Genomic DNA, 15,132 nt, shown 5'->3' with positions numbered 1-15,132 from the left:
TCCATACATAAAATATGTATCTATCAGTTTGCATACCCAAACATATTAGATATGTTGCTGTGGTAGATTGGGTCAGTTATTTCATGACTGCTGGGATTTTGCAGCTGACTGGCTGTTCTAGGTGCCTCGGGGACAGATACTGAGGTGTAATTCCTGCCCTCTGTTGCCTGTTCCAGCCCAGAGGGTTCAGTTGTGACACAATGAAGTCTGGGTTAATGAGAATCAAGGAGGGATCAAGGGAGTGGCATTGCTCAGATGACATAGTACTTCAACAAAGGCCAGTGCACAGTATGCTAGAATAAAAAATTATTTAGGTGTCAATAAATAAAACATAGAAATCTGTGTTCGTTGAAAAAATGACACAATTTATCTTTTGATATTTCCATTTCTGACATCTAGAGGCAATTGCGATGCCAGAAACCTCAGGGAAGAGATTGAGCAAGGAGGGATTCAAATTGAACTTATGACTCTGAAAGGAATTTTTAATTAGTCAGGCTCCAGTGTCCTGGCTTATATAAATGTAGGAACGCTATTCACCTCCCTTGCAAAAAAAAAAATAATAATAACCCACAACAAAAACACCCTAAAGGGTTGTAATAAAAAGCCAGATACATTAAAAATAGTAAGGATGGTAAAAAAAAAATAAGAAGAAAAGAGTTTTATTATCAGGAAATTGATTCCAGGGAACTATACATTTTTTTTGTCAGGTAAAGGTTGGTTTTGGTTCAACATTCTGTCAGAAAAATTACAGTGAGATAATCTGTGTTGGTGGGGGTAGGAAGTAAATTTTTCATGTCTGGGTTGTGTTTATACATCTCAAACTCCTGTTCATCTCTTACTCCACACTGGGGTTATGTACCACTTCCAGCGGCCTTTCCCTAGGGCTGCACACTGCCCTGTAGTGTGGAAATTGCAGTTCGGTGACAAAGCAAATGTGGAATTAATAAAAAACTTGAGGTAGTGCAATCCCCTTCTTGAGGAGCTCTGAGAAACACTGTCATCTGCAAAAGGGAGAGACTTGATAAGAACTCTCAGTTCTCACTACCCTCAGATATTCACTCTTCCAACTTCGCTACAGTTTATGGTTATTCTCTCTAAACCACCACACAGAGACAGGGGACACATTGTAAGTGCAAGTCCCAGTGAGCAATTTTCTGTTGTTGCCATTTCTAATATTTTCTTGCTGTATTTGTGTTTTGCAGATGTGGATGAATGTGCTTCAGATTCTCACCAGTGTAACCCCACCCAGATCTGCATAAATACTGAGGGGGGCTATACTTGTTCCTGCACAGAAGGATACTGGCTGCTAGAAGGCCAGTGTTTAGGTAAAAACCTCATGCAATATGAGATTTGTGTATGTCTGTGTGTGTACCTGTGAACAGCTGAAATACCGTCACTGGGCATCTTTGTCAGGTACATGGTTAAGCCTTCAGCTACATGGAAACCAATGTCTTTCATCTTTGTGAGTGCCAACTGTGTGCTTGGCAGAGACACTCTCTCATGGAACAAAAATGTAGATGTAAATGCCATATGACTAACATCCATGTTACCCCTGGGATTTTGATATTCCCAGTCTGAAGGACTTCCTTTCATATAAGATCAGTCACAGGCATGCGCACAAAAAAATCTGTTCCCAAACAGACCTGTCCTTTCCACATCATAGAATCATAGAACCACTAAGTTGGAAAGGACTCACTGGATCATCGAGTCCAACCATTCCTAACAATCCCTTAAACCATGCCTCTCAGCACCTCATCCACCTGTCCCTTAAACACCTCCAGGGAAGGTAACTCAACCACCTCCCTGGGCAGCCTGTTCCAGGGCCCAATGACCCCTTCAGTGAAAAATTTTTTCCTGATGTCCAGCCTGAACCTCCCCTGGCGGAGCTTGAGGCCATTCCCCCTTGTCCTGTCCCCTGTCACATGGGAGAAGAGGCCAGCTCCCTCCTCTCCACAACCTCCTTTCAGGCAGTTGTAGAGAGTAATAAGGTCTCCCCTCAGCCTCCTCCCCTCAAGGCTAAACAACCCCAGCTCTCTCAGCCGCTCCCCGTAAGACTTGTTCTCCAGCCCCTCACCAGCTTTGTTGCTCTTCTCTGGGCATGCTCCAGAGCCTCAATATCGTGACAGTCTGGATCCAAAGGGATCGGTATTTGATACCAAGAAACAGGCCAGTAAATCCCTGGATTCAACCAATCCTTTTGCCTAGGGGTGAAAAAAAACTACCTCTGAACTGGGTGCCATTTCGGTAGCTTCCAAATAGTTTTATTTCGTTATTATTATTTTCCTTGCAGCAATGTCTGGTTTTCCTTTAGCTCAGACATCCTTTAACAAACAGCACAGAAAAACCTTCCAGCTCCCCCCTCCTCCAGCCTCTTGTGACATGCCCATGGGATGATGAAGTAGATGTTAATTTTGGGTGCACAGATAGGACCTAGCAGATAGGCTACAACTGTGTTTTTTAAATGTTTGCTCATTTCTTTTTTTGCCTCAGTTTGCCTGCCAGCTCTGTGGAGCTGAACCATCCTGTCACAACACCTCTGCTGGAAGGAGAATGGGCTTTCCCTGCCCATTCATCCATGGAACTTCTCCAGTTCTTTTCCAGCCTTCTCCTCCCAAGTACCAATTCCAGTGAAGGACTGACTCAGGGCTGCTTTCCAAACTACTGCAAACGGCTGCTGTGTAACTCACCTGGCAGGGACAGAGCTGAGCCTCATCTGTGCAGCCACAGCTGCTTTGGGGAGTCACTGTCTCATAGCTCCCCTGGGATATGACGTCTCCAAGCCCCTTGTTCCAAAATCTCTGACAATTCCTATTCTCTTGGGGAAAAAAAGTTTCTGCCAGTGGTTGTATAGGCATACGTGATTGAGTGGGGATGAGGGAGGGCAGGGAGGGGGATTCTGCTCTACACTGTCTGTTGTGTTACCCATCCACTTCTCCCAGTTATAGCTCAGACTAAAGGGTTGAGTGCAGCATTCAGGATTTGGACGTGGATTTAAAGAACTTTACTGCTTTCAGAGAACTGAAGAGGCTGCATTGCTGAACTGATTTGAGTATCTGCTTATACCGTTTAAAACAGGCAATGACATCCCAGTGTTGCCCACTTTAATAACCATGGGGTGGATTATTAAAAGGCAATGCAAAAAGCTAAAAGCAAATTGCATTTAGAGTCACTACGTTTTTCCCTAAGTGCCAGAAGTCTCAGCTTTCTGTACTTTCCACTGGCCTTGGAGAAGTGACTTTTGCTAAGACCACGTAATGTAATCAGAGGGCTGGGTTTTTAGAGACAGGCTTTTTGGTGCAGTTACTAAAGGACAGTTACAAAAAGCTACGTTTCTATTTATTGTAATTACCCCAGTAAAATTATACAGGAGGAGCCAGTCTACATGGCCTACCCACAAGAAGCAGCTCTATGAAAGTCCTTATCCTAAAAATGTAGCACTCTTGAGATAACAGTCCTGCAAAAGCCAAAGCATGTGTTGAACTTAATGTAGTGTGGCAGTGAAATGAGATATTAATTTACTTAAAATCAGTGGCATATTTCGCAGGATTTGGGCCAAGCCTACTGCTGGTGTACATACTGTAGCTGATCCTGGCCTTTGAGTTGTTTTGCTATTTAGAATATAGTGGGAAATAAAAGCTCTTAATTGTAAAACTGAGTATCAACATCCTTGCTATTTTACACAGATGGAGTATTTACAAGACCTAAAGTTTTCAGAATGGTTTCCGGAGACTTTCTATAGCAAAACTTCGCCAAGGAGGCCAGCAACATAAACTTGAATTGCAGGATGTAGCTACTTATACAGCAGATTCACAACATTGTTATTTTTGTGGTATTACCACATCATGTAAATGTTCCAGTCATTTCAGATATCAGTTTCCCAACATATTCTTAGTATTTACCACTAGAATAGGCAGCAGCCAATCCAGCTAACAAACAATGAACCACTGAAATTCATGCAGATGTATTTGTATACATGTTAATCATAGGGAGAATCCTCTCATTTTTATTTTCAGATGTGTTGGAACCTACAGTGGGGGTCGTTTCACAGAAACCTGTGCCTCCCTGCTTTGCTCCTTTCAGCAAACTGACTGGAGATGATGTACTTGTTCCTCTACTGCACAAACTTAGCTCCACATCTATAGAACTGCATCAAACTACACTCATACAAGACTAGTTTAACAGGAACAGAAATGGACTCTGCAGGCCTGCTGGGAAGATTTTGAAGATCGTAGAAGATCTAATTCAGATACTGCAGCTTTCTGAAGTTTTGGGAAACTGCACAAGCTGTCTTTCAGTGTGGAGCACACACAATTTCCAGTAAACTCAATAGAAGCTGCAGGTCCTCCACATTGCTGAAAATGAGTGCAGGCATCATTTTTTCAAAGCAGACCCTTGAGGAATCATTTATTTGAATGATCTCATCTTCGTGGGTTATCATTTCGCTGACTGAATGCTATTACTTGATACTCCCTTGAGAGTCCTAGGGATGGATGTTCAGAACCCTCCCTCCTTGAGGGAGTCTTTAGTCAGATAGGATTGTTATTTTTCCAACTTGTCCCCAGACTTTTATATAACGATATTTTTTTTCTAGACATAGTTCTGTTTTAAGGGGTTTTGGGAAAAAAAGAGAATAATATGCTGTTTCAACAAGCTGTTCCACCATGGCCATATTTACAGCAAGCATTTATACAGAGAGTGTCTTCCAGTACCTTCTCTCCCATCTGCTGTCATTGCAATGGCTCTTCAGATCAGCTGGGATGAGTACTGAAGGAGCAGTAAGAATTGCTCTGAAATCTTACTTTACTGGCCCACGAGAAAAATCTAAACATGAACTTGATATTTAGAAGCACCATTGGAAAGATGCAAAGCTTTGAAAGCAGCCATAAAAATATCTCCAAAAATCAAAAGCCAGTTGATACTAAAGGAAATATAAAGCCTTGGAAAGGAGAACTGCTGCAGGCATTTCATTCCAGTTCTTGGGCCAAGAGCAAAATTTTTCTAGCACTATATACATATCTTACAGCATTTTATACTTATCTTACAGTGTTTTCTTGTGCTTACAACAGACAGTTGCATGTATTTTTACTGCTACAATTCAGCCCAAGCAGTTATTTTGGCAGTAAATGTACTATTTTTTTAGAGTCAGTTAAGTATCCATATAAAACCTGAATGTGAATATTGGGGGGAAAAAAATAAGTCTGTAAAGAATATCCTCTGTAAAAAAAGAAGAATTTATTAGCAAATACTTCTTGCTCTTCTAGTGAGTAGCTTCAGTATAAATGGAAGAAAAAAGATTTCTGCCTTGATTCTGACAAATATTTGCCACAGTATTGTCTGTGCTTGTGCTGATGGGCTGTGCCAGCTGTCAAGTATGCTTTGAGGTAACTGCTCAAAGGGACTGACTCTGGGCTTCCTGATGACATCACATTAAACTGAAGACTGCAGCAATGACAATAAGTTCATAGGACATACTGAGAGGTGTCATCTGTGGATAAAAACATGTTACTGAATTATTTTGGGTAGAAATGTATAGCTCTGGGTCTGAACACCGGAAAGACTGTCTGTTAGATCTGCAACCAATATGCTGTTATTGGTACTGTTAACTCAATGTGTGTGCTGCTTTGTCCCTGCATGTGAAAATGCAGACAACTCTGCTTTCCATCTTTCCCATCTGTAGATATAGATGAATGTCGCTACGGCTACTGCCAGCAGCTGTGTGCCAACGTGCCTGGTTCCTACTCCTGTACGTGCAACCCAGGCTTTACCCTCAATGATGATGGAAGATCGTGCCAAGGTACTGTATATGGTCAACTGTGACTGAAATCTTTCATCACAACCCCTTAAAACTTGCTTTGTTTTTAAAATAAAAGTAACTTTTCCAACATTGCTTTGGAAAGTGCTCAATTGAAAGTTTGTCAGCCTAAGATATTTCTGTAACATCACAGTACCTTGGAGGGGTACGGGTGCAACACGACCAGTGTACCAGAAGAAATATGCACAGAGGCCCAAGTTCCCTAAAATACAGATTTACTCAATTCTCCTTAATTACAGAGAGTTTAGGTACTGAAGTTACTTTTAAAATCTGAGGCTGTGTGACCCACTTGAGACGGAAAAACTCTGTCAGATCAGCAAATTAGATCTGAGTCTCCCAGGCTCCAGACTTGTGTCCTGAGCATTAGACCACCTTTTGCCGTGATGTGCTACCCGAATCAAAGTCAACACAACCTCTTCCTAAAGCGTCTCTCTAGCTAAGCAGAGAGCATCTTGCCACATTCTGCAGGGAATGGTCTGTGATAATGATGTGAGGACTCTCCAGAAGATGCTAATGCCCTAAAAGGGGAAAAAAAAAATTGATTTAGTCATAGCCCCAGGTTTCCATATGGACCGTTCCTCATTGCATTACCTTCCTTGAGTACATCCTGATGCATATTTCCTCAGGTCTGTTACAACAAAATCAGTTCAATGGTTTCAAAACTGCAAGATGAAAACAGAAGCATTTGTAATATATTTAATCCCCATCTTCAATGTTATTTTTTTGATTGAAGGCATTCCCAAAATGCTTCACTTACACACATTTTGGTTCCAACAAGCTATTTCTAGGCATCAGCCTGAGTCCCAATAAACAATGCTTACTTGGTTGTATTTTTTCAGAAAAAAATCATTCTGGCTGCACATCTAATCTCCTTGAAATGCTTTACAGTAATGAATTGAAAATAGAGTTTGGAGGCAAGTCACTGATACATTGGGCATTGGTTTCCCGTAGATCTGAACGAATGTACAAGCGAAAATCCTTGCACTCAGACCTGTGTCAATACCTACGGCTCTTTTCTCTGCCGCTGTGAACCTGGCTATGAACTAGAAGCTGATGGAATTAACTGCAGTGGTAACTGTCTTTAGTTATTTACTGTTTTAGTTTCTTTAATTTTATTAAGTTTTCTTCTTCCGATGTTTTGTTTTGTACAGGCTTTTAAAAAAGATATTTTGCCTTGGTCCATGGTTAAGAGCAGGATAGCTGTAACTCTTGTATTTTTCCAGATAAAGCACACAGCAAACACCCAGAAAAGCACAATGGAGGAGGGATGCAAATGGTTTTAAAGAAATAAGCTAAACATAAAAAAGCTCTGTGATAACAGCAAAATATAATAAAATGCCTTCTAAATGCTGAACAGGAAGCTTTATTGAAGCACATAGGGCAGGGACTGTCCTAGAACATTCCTCCATGATTAAAGAAATACTTTATATAAAGCACTTCTCCAGTTGTCTGTTGAATGCATGTATTTCTCTTGCTTTTACAACTCCACACTTCTGTCTGAAGCCTTCCTCACTTTATCCTGTATGGCTCTGGCTACACTTCAGAAAAAAATATATGGTTTCTTAGAACAGCAATTGCTAATCTGTTCAGCACATTGCAGAAGAAACTGTGCTTATGTCATTGTGCTTTTTCCTCTCTTGTTTCTGTTTTTATTTTATTGCTTTATTTTAATTGAAGGCACAAATTATTTCTGTGCCCAGTGTTCCTACAGCCTGACAAAATTAGAGAATGCAGCCAATATTTCTTGGAAGGAAAAACACACTGGAAAATACTTGTTTTTTAATTTACAGTAAACAGATGTAACATGCTGTTTTCGAGAGATGTGCTACGCAGTAAGTGTATAGATTAGTGTTTCAAAAGTGGTTCTTCCCTGCAAATCTCCTTATTATACAGAAAAGAACAAAGTCTTAAATCTTGAAAGTGCTTTATGCTTTTAACTTTTACAGCTAGAGCACCTGAGTTCTCTGCTTTCTAATGGAATTTCTACTTCTAAGTTAAACTCCCATGCCTTTTTATGTTCTCCTGAGATATTTGAGGGCCAGAACCAGTTAAGTTCAATGCAACGCCCCACAAACATTTCCAGTACAAAATGGTGACAGAGGAGGTGGTACTTGAGCCTCATTCGTGTCTAAGAGTTAAGACGACAAAAAGGACTTTCCACTACCCAGACTTAGAGCAGACGACCTTTTCTTGACAATTCTGTGCAAGAAAATGCTTGTCAAAGCAGTTCAGATTTCTCTGGATGAGTTTTTTTCCAATTCACAAGCAACCACTAGACATCGCTGGGGCTTGCAAAGTGATATCTGGTTAGGAGGACACTCCTATGAGACACCCAGGATCCAGATATAGTTCTAGAGCCAGTGGATTAGTCCGTGGCCTAGCAGTCAGCTTACATTGAACATGGGAGGCATCTCTGTCTCGGTTCAAGGAAAGAGCCAGAGATTTCAATCTGGTTTTTCCAACACAGGCATTGTTTTCCAGTCACAGAGCTCTTCCTCTCTTGATTAGGTGTGCTCTGAAATGCAAACCATGTTGTCCTCTGAGAGTAGTCAGCAGAATGCCAGAAGTGTTTAGGAACAGCAAAGATATGTCTGTCCTGTGTGAGCTCAGCAGCAGAAATGTAGGACCCTTGGGGCTTTAAGTCCCTAGAGATCTTGGCAGCACCTGAGCACAGGTTATATTAATCTGATGCGTTGGAGCACTGGGCTAGGACACCTTGAGTGGGTGGATGATATCTCAGTTCCTTTACAGAGTCAGCCCTGTTCTGTCAGAAAGGTGTTTTTTTTTCAACAAACTCACTGGGGCAAGTCACACAATAACAAGACCATGCAGGTGTAGCATTCCTTTCATCTCTCTTTTGACAATGTGGTTGCACCCATAAAGCCACTTTAACATATTTGAACTTCAAATACTTTCCTATCTATCTTCAGAAAACACCAAAAGTGGACAAATGGACTTAGTCCAATTTAGAAGAAAGGGAAATTCAGTCTGAGGAGTAAAAGTGATTTGCCCGGGAGAGTAAGCATGTAGGAGCTGGGAATAAGAACTTGGGAGTTCCTGGCTTCGGCTCTGGCCTTTGTTTCTTTCTTCCTCTGGACAGGGAAATAAGGAAATGATTAACTGCAGCCTCCCTCAGTCTTTACATGTGTTTTCCCCTCTAGTGCCTTTGCATGAGTTTTCCCCTCAGTCAGCCATGCCTCAATGTGCAGCTCTTTCTCACTTAACCATAGTTCTGTAGAATACAATGACTGGTAAATTCATAAGTGTGAAGGGAAAAGAGTATAATTTTGGGTTTCAATCAGAGATTTGACAGACTGCTTAGCTTCTTGGCTATCTGGGAGATAGCTAGGCCTTCCAGTAGGTCTGACCCAAGCGGCAATGAGCTCTGCAGTCTTGCTGGAATGCCTTGGAACTAACTGTCTAGAGGCTTAAGAAGCACCAAACAGCCGCGGCTGGCTGCAAGGAGTTATGCTGGGACCCATGTGGCCTTGGGAAAGGGAAATTTGCTCTCCAGAAAAAAAAAAAAGAAAACCACTGCAAAGTGTCTCCTTTCAAATTGCAGTAACAGCTTTGTTGTTGGAATAGCTCTATCTCTAACGTAAAACAGAACTGAATATATGGACAACTGGTGAAAGGTATTTGAAAATAAAATAAATAAATGAATAAATAAAAGCCCCAGAGCAGCTTTGGTTTCCTGAGGAGGAAAATGTTTAATTGAGACCTTGTTGTACAGCATTTTGCAAGGTTGCTACAGAGCTCTAGGGAGCTGGAGGGTGGGCACGTTGTCTGGATAGCCATGCCTCTTCTACAGGATTGCTCTTTTGACCCCAAAGCCCTAGACATTAAACATTGTTTTACCACTGCAGATATGGATGAATGCAGCTTCTCAGAGTTCCTCTGCCAGCATGAATGTGTGAATGCACCTGGTTCTTACTACTGTACCTGTCCTTCGGGCTACAACTTGCTTGACGATAGTAGAAGCTGCCAAGGTGAGAACATTCCTGTGCCAATTAGAAGCCAAGGGGCCTAGAAAATAGGTTCTGTGTCTGGAATGAGGTTTTCAAGAATTGAGATGCTTGGTCTTGGCACTGCACAGTGAAAGACTCATAGGGGCCAATTACGTAATTCTGGTAAGAACATCATCACATGAATAGTCCCACTGAGGTCTTTGATGAAGTGCTTAGGGACATGGTTTAGGGAGTATTAGGAATGGTTGGACTCGATGATCCAATGGGTCCTTTCCAACCTTGTGATTCTGTGATTCTGAGGTCAGTTGGTGTATCAATGTAAGTAAGATTTTACTGATCAGGAAACAGCTACACAGGAAAGCCCTCAGATGTTCTCTCTGCTGCATGTTGCTCTCTAGTTTTCCCAGTGTCTAAGGTCAGAGAGCTTGAGCAGTCAACTTCTTTTCTATGCGCTTAGCATATAGGAACACTCTGATAAGCAGAAATGAATGGATAGAAACTGATCTTAAAAGAGGGGCCAGTTATCAAAAGGCGACTTCTCATGTGCAAGATTGCTATGCATTTTGGGGCTATTCCCTACAATGGAAACCAGTTTGTAAGAGTGATGTCTTGCACATATTTCCCTGCTTTAGCCTTTCTCTTGTTTCTTGTGTTTTAGATATCAATGAATGTGAAACCAGAAACTTCACCTGCACTCCACAGCAAACATGTTTCAATATCCCAGGAGAATATAAATGTTTAGACCCAGTAAGATGCGAGGATCCTTATATCCAGATTAATGAGAAGTGAGTAACATACCCGCAGCCACAAAAGCAAATTTTGTCTGTGCGAAGCATATCTAGAGTGAACTAAATAAGCTGCATTTTTACAACACAGCCATGAAGTGTGTCTAGAGAGCTATACATACATGCTGTTGCTGCATTTACCATTGGTGTGCTTTATAAAAATAATAAATTGCAATTTCTTACCAGTTTACCAGGAAGATTATGATATGATACTCAGATGTGTAGGAAGTAAGACTGGAACAAACACTTATCAGTGAGTAGAAAAAATAGCAAGGTTTGTAAAGTAGTAAGAGACATTTACTTACATTAATAACTGACTTCATATATGCTCAAAAGCTGCCTTTTTGTCATATGAGTATTTCCTGTAAATATTAACTTGCCTACTTCAAAATATTAGATGATAGTTATAGCAAGATGCAAGTAGTTTCCTACTGCTTAAAGGTTAAATGTACCAAAAAGTCCAAAGAGTTCTTTGCCTTGTCCAGAAATTGGGTATTTCTGGATTGGGCTATTAGACTGTTACTAAATTTGGAATTATTTGAGCAAGAAAAAAAATAAACCCCCACATTTCTAAAAATTACCTGTTTTTCTTACATTTTTATAGGCACTTGCCTAGGGCTCAAAATATTTCAGCTCCAGACAGATCTCTATATTTGCCTCCCACATTATTTCATCCATAGTGTTTGCACTGAACCAAATTACTGGGGATTGCTTGGTAGCCTTTACAGAAAGGCAAGTGATGAAGAATCATCTTTCCATTATAATTATTCATGTCTTTACATTGCTTTCTGAACTAGGGCAGCTGAGGACAGGAATCATTCTGTTCTTCTGGTTCTGAGTTCACCTGCCTTCAGTGGTGGTACAGTCTTATACTGAAAGTTGGACTATCTGATGCCTCTGCACCCAAATTTCCCAGACTCTAACTATAGAGTCCCTGCAGGTCAAATTGCATCCAAACTCTTGATCTCTGAGCTTTGTGTTTGGTGGCTTTGGCTCATGTCTAGATGTGACTACATTTAATTTGTAGCATATGTCTTGAAGTGGTCAGCCAAATGAATTCCTTGCATCTGTGTTTTCTGTGGAAGGAATTGGGTGCTTATAATGCCAAAAGCCTTTTTATGGGGCACATGCCTGATGAACTGTCTGAAATGGGTGTCAGTGGAGGTTATAGAAAAAACAGGCAAAAAGACCCAATTCTTTTCCAGTAAGGTCCTCAACATGGCTTTTATAAAGGGACACCCTGCCTCACAACTTTAATAAAGTTCTCTGAAGAAATCAGCAGCATGTGGCTAGGGCATATGGGCTGGTGCAGTCTCTTTGGGTTTCCAAGGGCTTCAGAAAAGAATCTCACATAAGGTTATGGTGAACATTAAGCAGCCATAAGTAAGAGAGTTGTCTGGCACAGAATAATAAGAGGCTGAAAGATAAAACCCAAACAGAGTACAGTATTAAATTGTCAACTTTCACCGTGAAGTTCTGCAGAGGTCTGAACTAGACCTACTTTGTCCAATGTATTGATAAGCAGCCTTGGAAAAAGGATAAACTATAAGATGGGCAATGTCTGCAAGAGTATGAGGACAGTAGAGAAAAGCGCGGGCAGAAAAGAATTGCAGAAAAAGCCTCAAAGTCTGTGCAATAAAAAATGGCAGATGAAATTCTGTGTAGATGAATGTAAAGTAAAAAGACAATCCAAAATTCACAAATTAAATAAAGAGCACTCATCTGATCATATTCCATCTAAAATGAGGTTTAATGGTTGTTACAGATAGTTCCATGATCTGCAGTACTTACTAGACGTCAGAAGAGCAATCTGAATTTGAGGTATTAATAGGTAGAGAGTATCCTTAGAGCACATGCCATTGTGTACTCATCTCCTCAAGACTGTGCAATTCCTCCCTCATCCTCTCAAAAGAAATATAACTGGACAAAGGTTCCTAAAGAGCAATGAGAAAGATCAAAAATATGGAATAGCTTCCTTGTGAGAAACAACTAAGTTAGGACTCTTCAGCCATGAACAGGGTGAAACATGAAACCATGAGTTCTGTAAAGAGGATAAGCAGGAATTGGCTGATTGCTCTCCTTTTGATAGAAAAGCTGGGAGCATCAGACAAAGTCAGCAAAGCTCAGCGCAGAGAGAGATGAAGGGGGCTGTGGAGCTCCTGGCCACAGGCAGTCATGGTTGCCAAACATTCCTCTGGGGATAAGGAAAAGCTGAACAAGCTGATGGATATGAAACACGTTAAAGGCTGATGAATATACAGAAGACAGCTTTGTTCCAAGAACTTCCTGAATCCCAAACAATTGGAGGCTGTTGGTGAAAGTGCCATATGCTTGGCTTGCTATTCTGCTCTTCCTCACAGCTCCGCATTTGATGCTAGAGCTTTGGTTTGATCCAGGGTGTCTCACTGTATGTTTTCATGTAGCATGTAGGAGACTGTTAAACAAAGAACACAACATTTATGCAGTACCATCAGTGAAATGATCCAGCAACTAACGTTATTTTGGGGACAGTTCAGTTTAAATCACTACCAGAACAAACATGTACTACTACAGCTGCAGACCTGTTTTAAAGAAAGTACAGATTTTCGAGTGATCTAAGGAGACAAAGAATGCCAAGATATTTTGGCCTAAAAGACAAGAAAAAGAGGGCAGGGATGTAGGTAGGCCAGAATAGCAGTACAGAGAACACTAAAAGTGAGAAAATTCATTACAAATGTCATTGATTCTTCTGGCTGGTTGATGACTTTAGTTGTTTGTTTATTTATGCAGCTGTATTTGCATATAGACAATCAAATATTACAGCAATCTGTAATCTCTGATGACAATCCTATCTCTGACAATTAGCCGCTGCATGTGTCCAGCTGAAAATGCCGGTTGCAGAGATCAGCCATTCACCATCTTGTACAGAGTGATGGATATGGTATCCGGACGGTCTGTGCCTTCTGACATCTTTCAGATGCAAGCAACAACTCGTTACCCTGGAGCCTATTACATCTTCCAAATCAAATCAGGGAATGAAGGCAGGGAATTCTACATGCGGGTAAGTCTGGTGCTCATTGAGAAAAAACGTGGAGTATCTTCTTATTAGCTGAATATTCTTCTGATAGCAGAACTCAGTTTTTAATGAATATAATTTTAAACCTTAAGTAGAGGCATTTTTACATGCAGATATGCAGAGCGGTATACCAACCTGAAGGGGCTGCTGGCTATTTCAGGAAGGTAACCTACCCAAAGCAAAAATGCTTGTTTTATGAGGCATTAGGTTCAGGGAAGTCCAGGGCTGTACCCATGTTTAAAAATAGCTGATGTCTCCCATGCTCAAGAGAAGCTATAGTGCCAAACATCTTTTTTATTTGATGGACAATCAGTACTTGTCGCTGAGAAAAAGTCAATTTCTCATTTTTTTTTTAAACATTTCACTGGAAATCAAAAACTTGGGAAACAAAAAAGTAAGCAGAAAATCCTCCCTCTGTCCCAAGAATTTACTTTCTGCATTATTTGCTTTTATTTGTTACATATTTCTTCACTGAGAGCACACATTTTATGTAGCCATTGTTAGAGAAAACACAACTACTTCTTTTTGCTTAATCAGAATTTTCCTCAGAAGACGTCTCTGCTGCCTAGTCATCTTCACTGCACCTCTGACACACAGGGGCAACGGGAAGTGTCTGTACAGCATGAGGCGCACCCTTTGATATTCAGAAGTTTGATTTTTAACCCAAAGCAAAACTTGCCTTTTCTATTCACATTGTTATGACCAGTAGTTATTGATGGTTCCCATACATCACAGAAACTGGTGCATGAGAGATTTTGACAGATTCCAATACGCATTTCTTCCGAGAGCCTCAGATTCCCACTGTTAAAAGAAGGAAAATGTTTTAAAATCCCAAAAAAACAAGTGGTCCAGGAATAACCACTTACATCACACAAGATCTTTCCTGCTGCAAAGTCGTTATTGATCCTACCCAATTTTCCACTCATCTGGGTCAATCCGACATATGCTAAGGCTCCAGTGACCAGCATTGTTGCTTGAGTCTGCTAGTTTTATTTATTTATCACATAGCCATTTGTTGTGTCAAAGAATCACAGAATGGTCTGGATTGGAAGGGACCTCTGGAGATGAGCTAGTCCAACTCCCCAGCTAAAGCAAGTTCACCTGCAGCAGGAATGTATCGAGGCAGGTTTTGAATATCTCCAGAGAACAACCTCTCTGAGCAGCCTTTTCCAGTGCTCTGTCACCCTCACAGTAAAGTTTTGCCTCGTGTACAGGTGTAACTACTTGTGTTCCAGTTTGTACTCACTGCTCCTTGTTTTGCAACATGGAACCATTGAAAATCACCTGACCTTATCCTCTTGACATCCAACCTTTAGATATTTATAAGCATTGATAAGATTCTCTCTCAGTCTTCTCCAGGCTAAACAGACCGAGCCCACTCAGCCTCTCCTCATAAAAGAGGTGCTCCGGTCCCCTAATCATCTTTGTGGCCCTCTGCTGGACTCTCTCCAGTAGTGCCATGTCTTTCTTGAGCTGGGGAGCATCGAACTGGACACAGTACTCCAGACAGGG

General features: G+C 41.0%; 1 protein-coding gene across 1 annotated transcript in view; it reads left to right on the top strand.

Moving 5' to 3' along the window:
- The window catches only part of FBLN5 (fibulin 5), a 59,881-nt gene that overhangs the window by 31,654 nt on the left and 13,095 nt on the right, over positions 1–15,132 (top strand). Inside the window, exons 5-10 of the mRNA XM_009561596.2 lie at positions 1,203–1,325; positions 5,678–5,794; positions 6,764–6,883; positions 9,679–9,801; positions 10,439–10,565; positions 13,410–13,605. Coding sequence (XP_009559891.2) covers positions 1,203–1,325; positions 5,678–5,794; positions 6,764–6,883; positions 9,679–9,801; positions 10,439–10,565; positions 13,410–13,605 — 806 coding nt within the window. The remainder of the gene's footprint in view (positions 1–1,202; positions 1,326–5,677; positions 5,795–6,763; positions 6,884–9,678; positions 9,802–10,438; positions 10,566–13,409; positions 13,606–15,132) is intronic.

The sequence above is a fragment of the Cuculus canorus genome, chromosome 5 (assembly GCF_017976375.1).
Source record: "Cuculus canorus isolate bCucCan1 chromosome 5, bCucCan1.pri, whole genome shotgun sequence".
Lineage (NCBI taxonomy): Eukaryota > Metazoa > Chordata > Aves > Cuculiformes > Cuculidae > Cuculus > Cuculus canorus.
This window is presented reverse-complemented; position numbering and strand designations above follow the sequence as displayed.